Genomic DNA, 18656 nt, shown 5'->3' with positions numbered 1-18656 from the left:
AAAAAAGTTATATTCTGGGATTTAAGACACATCTTAATTACACCGGTTGGGGGGAAAAAAAAGACCTTGAAAATGGTTATAACTAAGCTGGATATTCAGTTTAACTTTGAGGTACGTAAGTGTTACCTGCTTATAATGTTTCATATATATATATATATATATATTTTTTTTTTTTTATTTTATTTTTTAATTTTTAAGGCTGCACCTGAGGCATATGGAAGTTCCCAGGCTAGGGACTGAATCAGAGCTGTAGCTGCTGGCCTATAGCCACAGCCACAGCAACGTGGGATCTGGGCCTTGTCTGCGACCTACACCACGGCTCACGGCAACCCCAGAGCCTTAACCCACTGAGCGAGGCCAGGGATCAAACCTGCATCCTCGTGGATACTAGTCGGATTCCTTTCCACTGAGCCACGGTGGGAACTCCTATAATGAGTATTTAAATAAGGTTTCATTTTCCTCCTTCGAGGACAGAGAGCCTCTATCTGCAGGATAAAAACCTGCAAATTCTGGTTGTCTGCTTTGGTTGTAACTTCCTGATAATTACCAAATTGTTAACACTTTCTTGTTTCTTTCACTAAAATAAACAACAACCAACAAAACAAAACAAAACCCCGTAAACGCTCTTGATTCCCTTATCCCTTGGCAGTTGCTACACTCTCTATCTTTGAAGGTTTGCCTGCACCTGGTCACTCCGTTTTCTAACCTAGAACTTAGTCGGCTCTCCTCCCTCACCAGTCAGCTGCTGTCATCATCTTTTCATAATAACAGCTTTGGATGATGGCTCTTTTTTCAAATGCCGAAAGCACATTGTTAGTCTTGGTTGTACGTGGCTTTTCAACATGAGAAAGTGTTGCCGTTCACTCTGTCTTAATCATTAATCCCTGTCTTTCTTAGGTACAACATGCTCCTGTTGTTCCAAAGGTAGTCTCTGCCCATGTGTGCTCCAGAAATTTGCCTCTGAGGTGTCTGAATTATATTCCTCTTCTTGAGAGCACAGACAAGTGCTCAGGAAAGTCCTGCTTGATCTGTCAAGGTCAACTCTTTGAAGTCTTTCTGAAGCACCTTGGGTTTTTCCTTCCCAAGGTGGCTTGTGTCACCATTGCCATTTTCCATTAGTTTACAGGTTCCTTTGGTTTCTTGGCCGCTCTCTGCTCTAAACGCTGAGAGGGCAGGAATCATGTTAGTGTTTGCTCACCATCAAGTCTCAGCTCATGGCCTCATTCTTGACACAGACTTGGTGCTCAACAGATATTTGTTAAATAATGCCTGAATGAAGATACCAGGAAAAACCGTTTATTTACAAGTAAAAAAAAGTTTCCCTAAGAGAGGAAAAAGTAATTCTAATTTTCTTTCTTCCCAGATTACTTCATGAACAACTTAAGGGATACACTGCATTTTTGTTCATCGACCAGGACATATTTAATGTATGCAATTCTGGAAACCAAATCAGATGACCCATTAAAATATGCAAACCAGTTTTGAATAATTTAGTCCTTATTTTTGAGAGGAAGAAAGCAAATAGTGCCTTTGAGAAATTTATTTTCTTAATGGTGTGCTGATTAAAACAGACCCATTCTCAACAGGCTGTGGACAGGGATATATTTGATAAAGTAGTTTTGCCAAAGACTTTAATATAGGAACTTTAGTGTATAAATGATTTTAGCAGCCTGGCACATGTGCGCAGGCAGATGGGGGGGAGGGGTGTGTGTGTGTGTGTGTGTGTGTGTGTGTATAACTGGTGGTTGTACTCATATGTTTTCTGGTCTCTTTCTTCTGTTTCCTGTTTGCCCCATTTTTTAAACAGCCCAACCCAACCTTTCTTCTGAAGGGCAAGCAAATCCTCCCTGGACCTTTCTCCTTTCCTTGGCCTGAGTGCTCATGTACAAATGTGTATCTTGTGTATACATTTTATTTGCATAGTGCAGTGGAATCCTGACCTTCCAAATGCACTTACTGAAGAAAGGGTTTATTCTAAAATAGTGAAAAAATTGGTGTTTGAGAGGAAGAGTAGCAGTTAAGACTCCTATGGTGTGATTCCTGAAACTTCCATGTATTGTTCGGTGTCAGACAAGTTGCTTAACGGTTCTCGGCTTCGGTTTTCTCATCTATAAATATCACTTTTGATGTCCTTTGCTTACATGGCATTAAATTGGTTAATCCATTAAAAGCCCTTAGGATGGTTGCCGTGGTGTAACAGTAAAATAAATGCTGGATATTATAAGCTACTGTTAGCATTCAAAACTATGAATTTATTCTTTCCTAGGATAAAATTTTACAGTATAAACACCAACCATTCATTCTCATGCAATCCAGTTATTGTAATGCTTGAGGTTCCAGATACTCTGCACGTCTTCTTTCAAAATCGGTTTGTCCTCACAACTCTGAGCAGTCATCAGAACACGAGAGGTGGCTCCCTTTGGAGCCCATTAATTCTCTTCTAAGCACCAGGCCAAGGCAGCAGCACGCAGGGATGTGTGGAGGCTGCTCCCCCACCTTTGAAGAAGGAGCAGCCCGTGTGGAAAATAAGCCAGTGGTCTCTCCCCCCAAGGACATGTCCTTTCAGAGTAGAACCTGTGAGTGCAAATAGGGTGGCCTTAAAGTCTTTCATCTGCAAATAATGTAGCACATTCGGTGGCTCATCATCCTCCAAACACTTACAACCCTTCAGCGTCTGTGTTTTGATGGGCTTTAGCATGACTAGCTTTTAAATGCATGGGTGTCTTTGAAGACTTCGGAGTCTTCAGCTTGATCATCTCTTACTGCATGCTCTTTTCCTGAATTCCTAAGAGGAAAGGTTTAGATACCCCTGTTTTTCTTTCTCTGCAGCATGATTCGTGTGGAAATGAGCTCATGCTCTCCTTTATTTGTGTAAAAGTCAAGTAAGGTAATGTATGTGAAATTAGTGTGAAGGCTTCAAAGAAATATTATACATCTATGTATGTATAACATGTATAAAATGATGGGCTATGCATTATAGATCTGTGTCAAATATGAGACATTCCTGTCACTCTATATACATGCATCAAAACGTTAAGCCATTTTCCGGTGTGAAAGTCTCAGGTTTGAGACTGAGAAGCTGAGCCTCCTTGAACTGCTCTGCATTGGTTTTGCACTGAATACTCCCGGCGAATCATCCCCAGGGCTTCCTCAGTGCCCGTGGCATCTCTTTGCAGCCCTGGCTCTGTCGTCTCCCTGAAGACATCCTGTAATGTGTTTTCCACACACGGATGTTCTGAGTTCTTCACCCCTCCTGGGCCTCTTTTTGACAATGGAATTATCACTTGCATACCTAGAGTTTTCTTCTCTTTGCAAGAAATTTGCATGTTCACCCATGTTCGCCTGTTTTCTTTATTGATTATCCCCTTTGCAGGGACAGAGCTTTGCTTCTTTCAAGCAGAGTATGTGACTTCTTTTAAGACTAGTAGCTGCAATGGTGCTAACCAATGCACTCCGTAGGCACAGATCAGAGCCTTAGTTCTCTTTTTCCTCATAAGATGGCAAGTTATTTCCTTTTTCTAAACCTAGCGTAACAGCAGTGTACCTTTGTGTATGTATGGAATGAGAAAAATGATGACTCAGTTATTATTCTGATTCAGGCTGTAGAATTTTATCTTCTCAGTTGGAAAAGATTGTAAAGCTGATGCCAGCATCCTTTAGGTTTACCACATGACTAGTTGTCCACAGATTTTAATTTTAGAGTTTACTTTTCTCTGTGTGTGCCTGTGTTTTACTTTAGAGCAAGCAAGTGCAGCTACTGCCATGGCTCCGTCACCAGTATTTATCAGTGCTTCTTGTGAGCTCGTCATCTTGCTTAGGGTTGATGGGGAAACCGAGAAAGTATCAGATGCACTCCTTGAACTGAAAACAGTAACAATATAGTCAGAGAATTAAGATTGATGTAAAGGACAGGAGGCAAACAAATGGAAGGCCCTACCCAAGACATTTCTTATAGTGTGTAGAAAATATGAAAAAAGTTCTAGAATTACATTGAATCGTGAATACTCTGCATTAAATTCTTGCACCTATTTTGATGCAGTTTTCTGATAATGAAACTAAATGAGGATCAAAGAAATGAATTAAGTTGCCTTAGGTCACATAGCTTGTAAATGACAGAGTTTGGATTCCACTCTGGCTCAAAACTGTCTACCAGTCCCTTAAGGGAAGTTTAGGACCAGAGTAGACGGGAAAAGCTTTGTGGATCAGACAGTACAAGTAATAATAAAAGCTACCATGAATTGAGTGTTGAGTGATAGGAACTCTCTTAAGCTGTTTATGTGTAAGGTTGTAATTAATTCTCTCCATAAACCCGTGGGGTAAATACTTTGTATCCTTATTTACAGCTGTAGAAACATAGTGTCATTGAATAACTTTCCCAGTGGCACCCAAGTGATGGAGCAAGGATTTGAAACAAGGTGTTCTGGCTCCAAAGGCAGTGTTCTCTCCTCATAATTTTGACACAAACAGTTGAGAAACTGTTGAGGTTCTCACAAACTAAATGGCTAGAACCAGGGTATCAGTGATCTGAACATTAAGGAGAAGGCAGGATGTAAGGTGTCAGGTGGATTTTGTATGACAGAGGAGGTGAAAAAAGGAAGTTGGAAATTTGATGTCTTCAGCCAGGACAACTGAAATAATGGCAATTATCAACCGAGTTACTACAGTAGGTGCAAAAGCTATTGTGGGGGAGGAAACCGTACTTTTAGTTTGGGTAATGTTGAGTTTTAAGGTATAATATCGGGAAGTCAGGTTTGAAGCTTAGAAACTTTCAGAGCTAGAGACGTAGAAGAATTAATTTGTCCCTAGAGTGATCAAGACAGGCAGAACGGTTAAGGTTGAGAAAGGAAGGCAATATAAACAGGGTGAGAAACGAGAGAGGCGGTGGAAGGAGCAGAAAAGCAGCGTCTTGAAGACCAGTAGGGGGTTCGTTTCCCAGAAGTTGGGGGATCAGCAGAGCTGAGTGCGAGCGAGAAGGCTGGAAGGACAAAAGCTCCAGAGAGCTTTGGCGATGGGAGTGGGGTTAGTCACCCTTATGAGAGAGGGCTTACAGGAAGGTTTGTATGTGCATTTTGTTTTTGAACATGGGGCAGTGTGAGCATGTTTGATGGTTGTATTTGTTAAATTATTGGATGATATGGAGGAGGCAGACTTTGTACAGCCTCAGGCTGAACTGTAATATACCTTGTGGAATGGCCGCACTGTCTGGGCAGACGTCTGCTAATAGTAAAGCGAGAAGCCCTTTGCTGTCTCTGTTTGCCGCAGTCTCACTGCTCACTGGGATGGAAGGAAACCTGGACATGTCCCCCTAGGACGGGATAACAGGTGACTGCTCAAGGGTGTGTGGGAATGCAGAGGTGAACGCGTCCTGCTAGAGGCCTTGTCCTTCCAGCTCTCCTAGTGATAAACGCTCTTTCTGGCTGCTGAGAACGGTAAATACGGTAAATACGTCAGAGCCCCTCATTGGCTCAGCCCTGGGTCTGCAGAATTAGCAGTTCCAGTGCTCTGCTTCATCTACTTGGCAGGAATACCTTTGGAGGGAAGCATCTTTCTGGCACTTCTATGACCTCGTTGGAAGCAATGGTTTGTTCACTGGGCTCGGATCATCCCAGGTCCCAATAGGGTCGGCTCTCAGAGCTGGGAGGAGGCAGGGGAAGAACCAAACCAAACGTGATAGGTCTGTTTTGAAGTTTTTTTCAACTCTGTTGAGGTGTAATTGATGAAAAAAATTGATGTTTGAAGTGAACCTCACTTGATACGTATGTACATTATGAAAGGGTGCCTCCCATGTTAATCAGCACGTGCGTCACCTCACATGTTAACCTTTTTTCCGTGGGAATGTTTAAGTCATACTCCTTCAGCGCATTTCAAGGATGTGGTACAGTGTTTCCAACTGCAGTGCCTACGTTGCACTTACTCATCACGTAGCTGAACATTGCACAGAAGGCACAGGTCTCGATGGAGTTAGAGACGAACAGACACACCTTACTATAACCTGGGAGAAGGCTTCCTTTTTCAGGCCGGAGGCTAGGGCCTGTCTTTCTGAGCTGAAGAGAGGAAGGGACTCAAGCCCGAGGAATCGCAGCTCTATGGCATCTACCGCAGGAGGGAGCAAAGGGATTGTCAAAACGACAAGTGTGTAGACAGCCTCAGTTTGAGCCCTGTGAGATTGCTGGTGCGTGACTAGTTTGGACTTAGAAAAAGGGCAAATTCTTATAATAGAAGAGGGAAGAAGCCAGGTTGGTTGGGGCTCTCCGGCCACCAAGTTTGGTTTTTGAAACTCTTTGTAGCCCTTGGGTCGAAGTGGATTAAAAGGCAGCCACTTTTAGGGAGACTTAAGCCCGCGGAGGAGAAAATGAGATGTTAGGATGTGACCTGTCCACCTGCCCTCTCGTTTCATTCAAGTTCTTTCTCAGAGAAAACAGGAACTCTTTGAAGAGATTTTACCTGGAAACCTAGGTATATATGTAGAAACCTTCTGGTTATGAAAGGGACTTCCGCATCTGATAAAAACAATTGACTTCCCTTCCTAGGAAAATAGACATACACACATTTAAAAATTTGGAATATTTATGAAGCCCTGCCCTGAAAGTCCAGTCAGTAACCGGTAATGTAAAAGACAAAGATATAATCCTTTTAAGCAGGGATACAATCACAGTAAAATTTCTTAAACATTTTTTTTTTTTTTTTAATGGCTGCACCTGTGGCATATGGCAATTCTGGGCCAGGGATTGAGTCCAAAATGCAGCTGTGACAACGCTGGATCCTTTTAACCAACTGCGCCCAGCTGGGGCTTGAACCCATGCCTCTGCAGTGACCCAAGCCACTGCAGTCAGACTCGTTACCCACTGTGCCACAGCCAGAACTCCCAGAGAAAAAAATTCAAACTAAAACTTAATTTTCAGAGGCCTCTGGTCTGCAGAGAAAGGGCTGCTGGGCTGGGGCTAATTCTTCCATCTTTGGAGAGAAGGCAGTTGTACTCAAGGTGCTAGTTCTTACAAATCAAGGTATGTATGTATAGATAGATAGGTAGATAGATATCTCCAGTCTGGAGACTAGTGTGTAGATCAAGGCATAAAGAATCTGGAGCAATGAGGCATTTCTTCCTAGTTGTTTTCTCAGTAAATGGGCTCCTGTAATCAGCTTTCGGTAATCAGTATATTCTTTTTACCAGAACTTGGAGTGCCGCATTTATTTATAACATATAGAAAAAAGCCTCAGAGTTTAGTGTTAAATTCTAGGCTTTTCCACCAAGGTAACCAGGCAGGTGGATATTAGAAAATAGCTTCACTCTGAGTACTGCTTACTCTCTAAGGTCTAGACATTGGCTATGGGTCAGAGTTACTCTGGGGCCATATGAAGCATAGCAATGCCCAGCCCCGCCATGAGGCTGGTTAGATCCGACCCTCAGGGGAGTGGAGGCCAGGCATTGGCACTGGTACTTTCTAAAGCATTCCAGACTCCTAGTGAACATTTAGGGTTGACAGTCACTGGTTTAGAGTACAATGAGGTGGTGACAGGGACAAGATGAAGGAAAGAAAGCAGGATGATGGCGAGACCCGTAAGACCGGGCTGAGGTTCTTAATAGGGCAGTTATTCCACCTGACTTTAAGCCCGCAGTACTGTTTTCAAAATTGATACCAGATAATGTAAGTTATCAAGAGAAGAACGTTAGGGAAGAAAAAGCCCCTTTGTAAAAAGCGCTTAGGCACTCAGTGCCTATTTCAAAACTCACCAAAGGGTAAAAAGTGCAAATTTCACTGTCCCCTGTTCCCAGCTGTCCAATTTCTTTCACTTGAAAGCAATCAGTCTCTTGGGTACGATGACTTATTCATGCATAAGCAGTGTCTTTTTTCCTATACAAACAGCATTGTACAAAGGGTATGCACACTCTTCTACATTTTGCTTTTTCCTCCAAATGATACACCCTGGAGAGTTGCTTATATTTTAACAAGTCTCAAGTTCAGATGTTGCATCCCTTGATACAGGCGCCTGGCATTTAGAGGGAGCTCAACACATGCTCTAATGCCAGTGTCATCACTCTTCCAAAGTAAATAAGCCGACACTGCACCTGTCTGCTGAAATGAGATTCAGGACTAGTCTCTAAGGGATTTTGCTGCCTTCACCTTAGAACTGCAGTAGAAACCCGCTTTGGTGACACTCTCAGAAGTAGTGTTCAAAAAGAGGCTAAATGTATTCTGAATCCTGCCACAAAAAGAAGCAAAAATTCCAGTTGACTCAAAATTTTAGGTCACAATTAGAAAAATGACAGATGCCCTTGACCCTAAGCCTTGAATAAACTAAAATCATAGGGTTCATAATAAAGCCAGTCTTTTTTTCTCAATGATTTAACTCTAAAAGTTAAGTGTATCTTTTTTAAGTTGCTGCGTTTCCTTGCTTTCTGTGGTGAAGACTTTATCTCAGTGGAAATTATGTGAGAAATTGAGACATGACCTGGTGTCCTAACTCTGAATTTAACATTTGTAGTCCATTAATAGTAATGCATTGAAGCATTGAGTGGTACCCAGTTAGAAGTGCACGTTGTTTTTACGGTATTTGGTAAAAACAGCAAAAGAGAGCTGTAATGTTCTCTGTGCTTTGTACCATCACTGACTGCAATCTAAATATTAGCTGTCGATAGCTTGTGTATCTCTCATGTTAAAAATTCATGATTTATAATAGCTGAAAGGTCATAACCTCTGCTTCGCTATTTAAAGATTGCTTTCTGCCTTTGTTTTCTAGGCAGCAACCAACCAAATCTCTTTAGTTTAGAGAAAGGGAATCAAAACAAATGGTAAAGACATGGATTGAGTTTTAAAGAGATTTCAAGTTATTGTTATCTTGTAGCTGCTTTACTGCTTTGGGTGTGTCTGTTGTTTGTTAAAAACCCTATCATATTAGAATCTTCCTATTTTAAAATTGAATAGGTTTGGAGTTACTGCCCCCTACTAAACGTGCAAGTCCTGGAATCATTGTCATCTTTTGCCCAGCAGCTCAGCTCACTCTGTGTTACTGGTTACTTTTAAACAGCATTTTTAAAGGAGGTGTATTGCCTGTGTGTGCCTGCAGGTCTCCGTGTGCCCATGAGCCAGTGATATGCAGAAGGGCAGGAGAGAAGAATGTTCAATCAAATCAATAAGCCATTGAGTCATTTTCATTGCTTAATGAAAGAGGCTTACCAGCTTCGCTCCAGTTTTCTGAAGCCACTGGTGGTGATAGGTGCTGAGGACAGGCGTTCTATGTTTCTTATTATAGTCTTTCCCTTTATTAGACACAAAATAGCTTATTGCATCTGCTATGTAATTTTTAGTAATGTTACTGTACACACCTCCGTAATTACTCGACTCTAAGTTTCCTTAGAGCAGGACATTGCATGGCTTGTTCAAAAAAACTGTTGTCAGAATCTAGAGCAGCGTGTAGCCTGTAGTAGATGTCCAATAAATATTTATTAAATTAGTGAATATATTAACACTATCTAATGGATTGTGATTCTGTGCTAACAGTGGTTTCTGATTAAAGATCTTACTCTCTGCTATATTATTTGCTGAAGTATTTATATCATTCGGAACCTAATGTTCGTATTAATTATTATTAGGCTGTTTTGGGGGGTGATATTTCTTTGCTAATAACATTTTAATTAAGATTTAAGATCAAAAGAAGTTTTAAGAAAATAAAAAGTAGAAGATACATACATAAACTCCTATGTATAAAACAGATGACCAAAAATGACCTACTGTATAGCACAGGGAACCATACTCAATATTTTGTAATAGCCTATAAAGGAAAAGAATCTATTTATTTATTTATTTTTGTCTTTTTGCCATTTCTTGGGCCGTTCCCGTGGCATATGGAGGTTCCCAGGCTAGGGGTCAAATCGGAGCTGTAGTCGCCAGCCTACACCACAGCCACAGCCACAGCCACGCAGCATCCGAGTTGCGTCTGCGACCTACACAACAGCTCACGGCAACGCCGGATCCTTAACCCACCGAGCAAGGGCAGGGATCAACCCGCAACCTCATGGTTCCTAGTCGGATTCGTTAACCACTGCGCCACGACAGGAACTCCAAGGAAAAGAATCTAAAACAGAGTCAGTGCTCTCTACACCTGAAACTACCACGACGTTATAAATCAACTATACTTCAATAAAAATGATAAAAAACAAAAAGACTTGTAAAATATCTTAATATTGAAGTAATCCTAACATTGGAAAGTACTATTCATTGCTTCAAATGATCTTCTGGGGACTGAACAATAAAATGCACAGTAACGGAACCTTTCTCAGTTCAGCCAACTTACAGAAAACACTGTGCGTTTTTATGCAGCACTTCCATGGGTATCCTGATTTAACCACATGGTATCTGATTTTTTTATGCTTAATGTAATATTGGAGGAAATATATTTCGTGTTGTTCCTACTGCAACGGTAGTTATACTTTTATATTCTCTATAAAAGCATGGTATGGTTTTTAACTAATATTTCTAATAAGCTTTTGTTGTTATCATTAACTGTAGTTAATTTGAAGGCACTGTAAAATGTATCAGATTGTGTCCTCTGTGTAGGTGGTCATGATGAGATGGCATTTTCATTATGACGCTAAAGTCACTCTTTAGTGAGTGTATTACCACTGTCCCACGACACTGGCATTGCAGTGGAATTCAGTTCCAACTGGCTATAAGACATCTTTCTTCCGTGAAGGTCAGGCCACTTTAAAATATTATCTCAGTGCTTTTAGCCTATTAAAGAGATATTGGAAAAGTGATTTATTCTTATTTAGCTGGTGAAAAAATGGCAGCATAGACAGAGCAAGTCAGTTCCATAAGGTCGGTGACAAATCATTTTTGTGGAGTGAGATCAAGTTTCCAAAGTCACAGTCTAGTTTGCAAGGTGCCTAAGACAGATTGAAGAAATCAAAGTCAAATGTTTACCTCTCTTGGTTAGAAATAATAAAGTTGGTGCTAATGTGCTCAAGGCTTCAAAATGTGTGAGTCAGCTCATATGCATGAGCTGCCAGACTCTGCATCTGCAGCCTTTGTATTAGGTCACTGGGTTGACCTGTATGAGATGGTAGTGAAATAAACTGCAATCTATCCCAATCTGTTGGGATAGCTGTGATATTAAAAGTGAATTTCTAGTTAGCATAAATATGTTTTTTGTTTTAAAAGAGTGAGAGAAGAAATAGCAGAAGATAACAAGGAGGTAGTTAAAAAATAATTAATGAGTGTTAAGGGCCACTATAAAAACATAATGTAAAAACGAATGCCCCAGCAAAGATTCAATTAGAAATGCATTCTTTTCTAAGGAAAGTTTTGTCTGTATAAATGTCCAAGAGTGGGGTTGCTGGGTCATATGGCAGTTCTATGTATGGTTTTCTAAGGTACCTCCATACTGTTCTCCATACCAGCTCGCATTCCCACCAACAGTGCTGGAGGGTTCCCTTTTCTCCACAACCCCTCCAGCACTTGTTATTTGTGGCTTATTAATGATGGCCAATCTGACTGGTGTGAGGTGGTTATCTTATGGTAGTTTTGATTTGCATTTCTCTGATAATCAGGGATGTTGAGCATTTTTTCATGTCCTCTTTGCCATCTGTATATCTTCCTTGGGGAAATGTCTATTCGGGTCCTTTGCCCATTTTTCCTTTGTGTTGTTGGCTTTTTTGTCGTTGAGTTGTGTAAGTTGCTTGTATATTCTAGAGATTAAGCCCTTGTTGGTTGCATCATTGGAAACTATTTTCTCCCATTCTGCAAGCTGCCTTTTTGTTTTCTTTTTGGTTTCCTTTGCTGTGTAAAAGCTTGTCAGTTTGATTAGATCCCATTGGTTTATTTTTGCCTTTATTTCTGTTGCTTTGGGAGACTGACCTGAGAAAACATTTGTAAGGTGGATATCAGAGACTGTTTTGCCTATATTCTCTTCCAGGTGTTTGATGGTGTCTTGTCTTATATTTAAGTCGTTAAGCCATTTTGAGTGTATTTTCATGCATGGTGTGAGGGTGTGTTCTAGTTTCATTGATTTGCATGTAGCTGCCCAGGTTTCCCAGCAATTCTTGCTGAAAAGACTGTCTTTTTCCCATTTTATGTTCTTGCCTCCTTTGTCACAGATTAATTGACCACAGGTATCTGGGTTTATTTCTGGGTTCTCTATTCTGTTCCATTGGTCTGTCTGTCTGTTTTGGTACCAGTACCACACTGTGTTGATAACTGTAGCTTTGTAATATTGCCTGAAGTCTGGGAGAGTTATGTCTCCTGCTTGGTTTTTGTTCTTCAAAATTGCTTTGGCAATTCTGGGTCTTTTGTGGTTTCATATAAATTTTTGGATTGTTTGTTCTAATTCTGTGAAAAATGTCATGGGTAATTTGATAGGGATTGCATTGAATCTGTAGATTGCTTTGAGTAGTATGGCCATTTTTACAGTATTAATTTTTTCAAATCAGGAGCATGGAATATCTTTCCATTTCTTTACATCTTCTTTATTTGATTGTTTTATAGTTCTCAGCATATAAGTCTTTCACCTCCTTGGTCATTTGCTGTTTGATTGTTTTATAGTTCTCAGCATGTAAGTCTTTCAACTCTTTGGTCAGGTATATACCCAGGTATTTGATTTTTTGGGGTTGCAATTTTAAAGGGCATTGTACTTTTATATTCTTTTTCTAATATTTCATTGTTAGTATACAGAAATTATACTGAATGTTAATCTTATATCCTGCTACTTTGCTAAATTTGTTGATCAGTTCAGATAGTTTTTGGGTTGAGTTCTTAGGGTTTTCTATATATAGTATCATGTCATCTGCATGTAGTGACAATTTTACCTCTTCTCTTCCTATTTGGATGCCTTTCATTTCTTTTGTTTGTCTGATTGCCGTGACTAGGACTTCCAGTATATATTGAATAACAGTGGTGAGAGTGGACATCCTTGTCTTGTTCCAGATTTTAGTGGGAAGGCTTTCCGCTTTTCTCCATTGAATATTATATTTGCTGTGGGTTTGTCGCAAATGATATGTTCCCTCTATACCCACTTTGGTAAGAGTTTTGATCATGAATGGATGTTGGACTTTGTCAAATGTTTTCTCTGCATCTATTGAGATGATCAGGCGGCTTTTGACTTTTCTTTCGTTAATGTGTTGTATGATGTTGATTGATTTGCATATGTCAAATCATCCTTGTGAACCTGGGATGAATCCCACCTGGTCGTGGTATTTGATTTTTTTTACATGTTGCTGGATTTGGTCAGCTAAAATTTCGTTGAGAATTTTTGCTTCTATATTCATCAAAGATACTGGCCAATAGTTTTCTTTTTTGATGGTGGTATCTTTGTCTGGTTTTGGAATTAGGGTGATGGTGGCATCATAGAATGTATGAAAACTTTCCTTAAAAAAGGGAGTGGGAGGGATGGGGAGCTTGGGGTTAATGGATGCAAACTATTGCTTTTGGAATGGACTAGCAGTGAATCCTGCTGTTAAGCACTGAGAACTATGTCTAGATGCTTACGACGGAGCATGATAAGGAGAGAAAAAAGAATGTATACATGTATGTGTAACTGGGTCACTATGCTGTACAGTAGGAAAAAAAATTGTATGGGGAAATAATAAAAAAATGTATTAGGGAAATAACAATAAAAAAAAGAAGTGGATACTGAATTGAAATGATTAAACTATGGTCTTCCTCATATTGTCACCCACTCCTTTATTATCTCCATTTGGCAGAGCTCTTAAGTTTGCTACCAGCAAATTCTTTCCTTCCTTCCTCCCTCCCTCTTCTTCCCGCCTCTCTCCCTCTTTTGTTCCTTTCTCTTTTCCCCTCCCTTCCCTTCCCTTCTCTCCCCTTCTCTCCCACAGCTCAGTTTTCCCCAAGTGTGTTTTCCATGGGAATATAAGGTCTGTAGGATACTCAGATGGAAATGTGGGCAGAGAAATTTAAGAAATATTAAGTACATCATAATCTCTTGGAAATTCCTGGTATACTCTTAATACTTTCTAGTCTTCAAGAAATGGCTTAAAATAAGAAACCTGTTACCCCAATCCCTTCCAAAATGGTTTGACTATGAAATATGTATTTTCATATATAGTAACATATAGGAACATTTCAGGCACCTAACTTGAGAGCAAAGAAAGAAGTACCAGTGATGAGAGGAATGCGGGGATATGCTGGCCAACATAAATTTTATGGGACATGTCATATTTTTTGCAGAATTAGTGATTTATTTATGCTGTGCTCATTTTCCATTTTGCAGAAACAGCAGTTAAAAATGCTTTGTATCCTTTTGAATTGTATAGTCTGTAAAAATTGTTAGGATTTATGAATGGATTGTCCATTGAATGTCATTTTAAGGCTGTGTAAAACCTGTATTTTGAGATTTCTTACTTTTTTTTTTTTTAACTCCTAGAAGTCGCTTTTCTTGATGTGAGACTTTAATTGAAAAGGTCATTGCTGAGAATCATTGTGATTCCAGATTTTCTGTCTTCTCGTATATTTTGTGAATTGCTTTGTCACTTTTAATAGTGACCATGAAAAAAAAGTTTAATGTTAGAAATCCATAGTCACCACATTTCTCATTTAGTCTGCCATATAAAACGCTGTATTTAATTTCCTGGGAAATAGTAGACTCTTTTACGTTATTAATTTGTGTGTGTGTGTGTGTGTGTATTTCCAGTCCTTTATCTCTCAAATCGTAGGAAAGGAAAAGCTGCAATTTGAAAAGCTTTGAGGATGCAGTATTGGAGCAAACGGCCTCTCTGATGCCTGGGCGTTCAGTTTGTTTTATTATGATGGGAGCATTTTAAAACTAAGATACATCAGGAACCTTACTTTGTTAATATTGCTGAGTTAAATGTGTAAGTATTGACCTGTCGATGAAATATGAGACCTTTTAGCCAGTGACATTTTAAATGACTCTCATCGTAGGGGAAGCCTGTGGGGACGCCGGATGCTGGTGCTTATTTCCGAGTGCTCGCAGAGCATGGAGTGGCTGCCTTGTTTACAGCGCCGACTGCAATTAGAGCAATCCGTCAACAGGACCCTGGGGCCGCCTTGGGGAAGCAGTACTCTTTGACAAGGTGAACTCGGGATGCACGGGGCACATGACAGTAAAACCTGCAATCAGAGTGAATAACTGCACATTATGTGTGTATTTTTGGCACTGCTATACCTCTTTGGAAAGAACCAAAGTTGTAAATGTTAAGAATTAGTGTGGTAGGAGTTCCCCTCGTGGCATAGCGGAAACAAATCCAACTAGGAACCATGAGGTTGCAGGTTCGATCCCTGGTCTCGCTCGGTGGGTTAAGGATCCGGCGTTGCCATGAGCTGTGGTGTAGGTCACAGATGCAGCTTGGATCTGGTGTTGCTGTGGCTGTGGTGTAGCCCAGCAGCTGTAGCTCTGATTAGACCCCTAGCCTGGGAACCTCTGTATGCCGTGGGTACGGCCTTAAAAGACAAGGACAAAAAAAAAAAAAAAAAAAAAAATAGATGTTGTAAACGCATCTTTGAAATAGTTGGAAATTTAACTATACTGTGAATATTTTTAAATACCATATCCTGTTTATTTCCATTTAGATTTTTATCAAACAGTTCTTTTTTAAACTACCCTGCTCAGAATTCCCGTCGTGGCTCAGCGCGTTAGGAACCCACTAGTATCCATGAGGATGTGTGTTCGATCCCTGGCCTTGCTCAGTGGGTTAAGGATCTGACATTGCTGCAAGCTGCAGTGTAGGTCATGGATGTGGCTTGGATCCCACATTGCTGTGGTTGTGGTGTAGGCCGGCAGCTGCAGCTCTGATTGGACCCTGCCATGGGTGTGGGCCTAAAAAAAACTCCCAAACAAACAAAAAACCACTCTGCTTATATTTTTCTTAAAGTAAAATGCTAACTGTGACTTAAAATGGGTATGTGTGCATGTCTGTAGAAGAATATGTAAATTACATGGATTATACATACATGTAATAACATGTCCTTTGAAAATAGGCTAACGGTCTAAACAGAGAGAAAACATTATTTGTTTTTATATGTAAAGGTAAAATATGGAAATGAGAATCCAAACTACCTTTGTTGAAAGGGTGAAGGAAATTATTTTTCTGTTGTTTTGTAATTTTTGCACTGAATAGTTTAGATACTTTTGTGCTAGTTTATTGCCATTCATTTTAGTTTACTGATGATCTATATTCAGAGATAATTATAGCAATTTATGTCTTCAAGGCAGTTTCCAGCATCAGTTCTTATTGAATCTCTTTGAGGTAGGTCTCTGTTATCATAAACTAAAAGGATTTTATAGTCTTTTTTTGTTTTGTCTTTTTGCCTTTTCTAGGGCCACTCCCGGACATACGGAGGTTCCCAGGCTAGGGGTCTAATCGAGCTGTAGCCACCGGCCTACCCAGAGCCACAGCAACGTGGGATCCGAGCCATGTCTGCAACCTACGCCACAGCTCATGGCAACACTAGATCCTTAACCCACTGAGCAAGGCCAGGGATCGTACTTGCAACCTCATGGTTCCTAGTCAGATTCGTTAACCACTGCACCACGACGGGAACTCTGAATTTTATAGTTTTTCCAAGTCACAAGTGGATTTGAATTAAGTCAGTTTGAATTTTTTTAATTAAATGCCAGAACTTAGGAATTTTATGCTGCTGTGGTCCAAAGAAGGGTTAAAATAGATACTACACAGCAATTGCAGATACAAGCAAGAAGCTTTCAGTTTGGACATGGTCGCTGGTTTTGTTTGTTCTTTTTCCTCCGTTTGTTTTATGAAAAAAAAAAAAAATCTGGATTTCCATAAAATGTTCATAAAATGAACATACAACGTGTTGATAAAATGGGTCCCTATTATATTTCTCTTCACCCTCTCCTTGATCCTTTACTTACGTTTCAGTTGAGTTTTAGCCACCGCAGGTGAAAGGATGGAAACATGGCTTTGAGTAAAACATCTGAGGCTACGTGAGGTCTCCGTATCTTCAGACAGTTCCCGGGGTTTTGAAGACACCGTGGGTAGGATTCTCCCTCGCAGTGTCTCTCTGCTGAGAGCACATTCTGATGACAGGGCCTGAGTTGTGTGACCAGCTAAGATCTCTTGTTTGCACATCGTCTTTTCCTGCTTGTTTGTACATGAGATTTAGATGTTATCCTTGCTGTAAAGGCAGAGCTGTTTCTAATTAGCCTGAAGTATGAAGGATGAAACAATAGTGGATGAATGCTTATTAAATTATCCCTGTTTCAAACGAATAGGTATGGGCATGGAGTATGAGATCTTAGGGTAGGAGAAATTGCAGTAAGTTCCCCTGATTGTGCCCCTCTGACTTTAGACATTGTAAGTTATTCTTGATGATGTGAACTTATGTTTTAAATAGATATTTAGGAATGCAGGCTCCAAAAACAACCTCAGTTATTCAAATGACTACTATTAATAAATGCAAATACTTGCTGATCACCAGCTCCATGCCAGGCATAAGCAGTTAAACTTTGTTATCTCATTTAGTCATTACAGTAAGTAGGAATTGTGATTATTCTCTTTTTACAGATGAATAAAGTTAAGGCCAGAGAGTTTAAGTAACTCTTTAGGAAGAAATTAACTCAGGCAGTCTGACTAGAGCCTATGCTCTTAATATCGCAGACATACTCTTCCTGTGATAAGTAAATTAGAAAAATAACTGACCCAGGGGTTTTTAAAATCATCCATGGGGTAAAAGCAACTTCTGCTTTAGGGCCTCACCCAGGCATATGGAGGTTCCCAGGCCAAGGGTCCAGCCTACGCCACAGCACAGCAGTGCAGGATCCAAGCCACGTCTGCGACCTACGCCACAGCTCATGGCAACACCAGATGCTTAACCCACTGAGCGAGGCCAGAAATTGAACCTGAAACCTCAGGGTTCCTAGTCGGCTTTGTTTCTGCTGCACTAAGGTGGGAACTCTGCTTTTCCATTATTTTTAGTCTATACAGGTAATACCTTTAACTGATCTGCTTTAACAGATTCTTACATGTGGACTAAAAAGATGTTAGAAACAGAAGGAAACTCAAAAATCCGACTAACTCATTAGGAAACTGAGGCTCAGAAAAAGCTGGTTTGGGAGTTCCTGTGGTGGCGCAGCAGAGGCGAATCTGACTAGGAACCATGAGGTTGCAGGTTTGATCCCTGGCCTCGCTCAGTGGGTTAAGGATCCGGCGTTGCCGTGAGCTGTGGTGTAGGTCGCAGACTCGGCTTGGATCTGGCGTTGCTGTGGCTGTGGCATCGGCCGGTGGCTACAGCTCCAATTAGACCCCTGGCCTGGAATGTCCATATGTCGAGGGTGAGGCCCTAAAAAGGACAAAAGACCAAAAAAAAAAAAAGCTAGTTTGGATTAGAGAGAGAATAAAAACCAGAACCCAAGGCTTCCCCTGTGAATATACTTCTTTTCACCCTAACTTACTGAGGAACATTCACCAGATAAAATAATTGTTCATGGCTGACTTGCAGTTTGCTTCTCTCTCCTTTCATAGAATATTTTCAGTGGTGAAGTTTTAATTTTGAAATGCGTTACACAGCTCTTTAGAGATTGTTTTAAAGTAAATGTGTTTAAGATGTCCCCAAAATTCATGAGGCTTCTCTGAAATAGGGAACTAACCAGAACTATAAGTTCATTTTATCAGGTAAGTAGCGTTCGGAAAAATGGATTGGAAATCGTGTAGTGTAGTCATTTCA

General features: G+C 40.4%; 1 protein-coding gene across 3 annotated transcripts in view; it reads left to right on the top strand.

Moving 5' to 3' along the window:
• ACSS3 (acyl-CoA synthetase short-chain family member 3) overlaps positions 1-18656 on the top strand; it is a 156975-nt gene that overhangs the window by 76584 nt on the left and 61735 nt on the right. For all 3 annotated transcript variants that reach the window (XM_003481763.4, XM_021093056.1, XM_021093057.1), the window contains exon 8: positions 14895-15046. In XM_003481763.4, the coding sequence (XP_003481811.2) occupies positions 14895-15046 (152 nt within the window). The remainder of the gene's footprint in view (positions 1-14894; positions 15047-18656) is intronic.

Source organism: Sus scrofa, chromosome 5, assembly GCF_000003025.6.
Source record: "Sus scrofa isolate TJ Tabasco breed Duroc chromosome 5, Sscrofa11.1, whole genome shotgun sequence".
Classification (NCBI taxonomy): Eukaryota; Metazoa; Chordata; class Mammalia; order Artiodactyla; family Suidae; genus Sus; species Sus scrofa.
The sequence above is the reverse complement of the archived record's forward strand: the minus strand, read 5'-3'. Positions and strand labels throughout refer to the sequence as shown.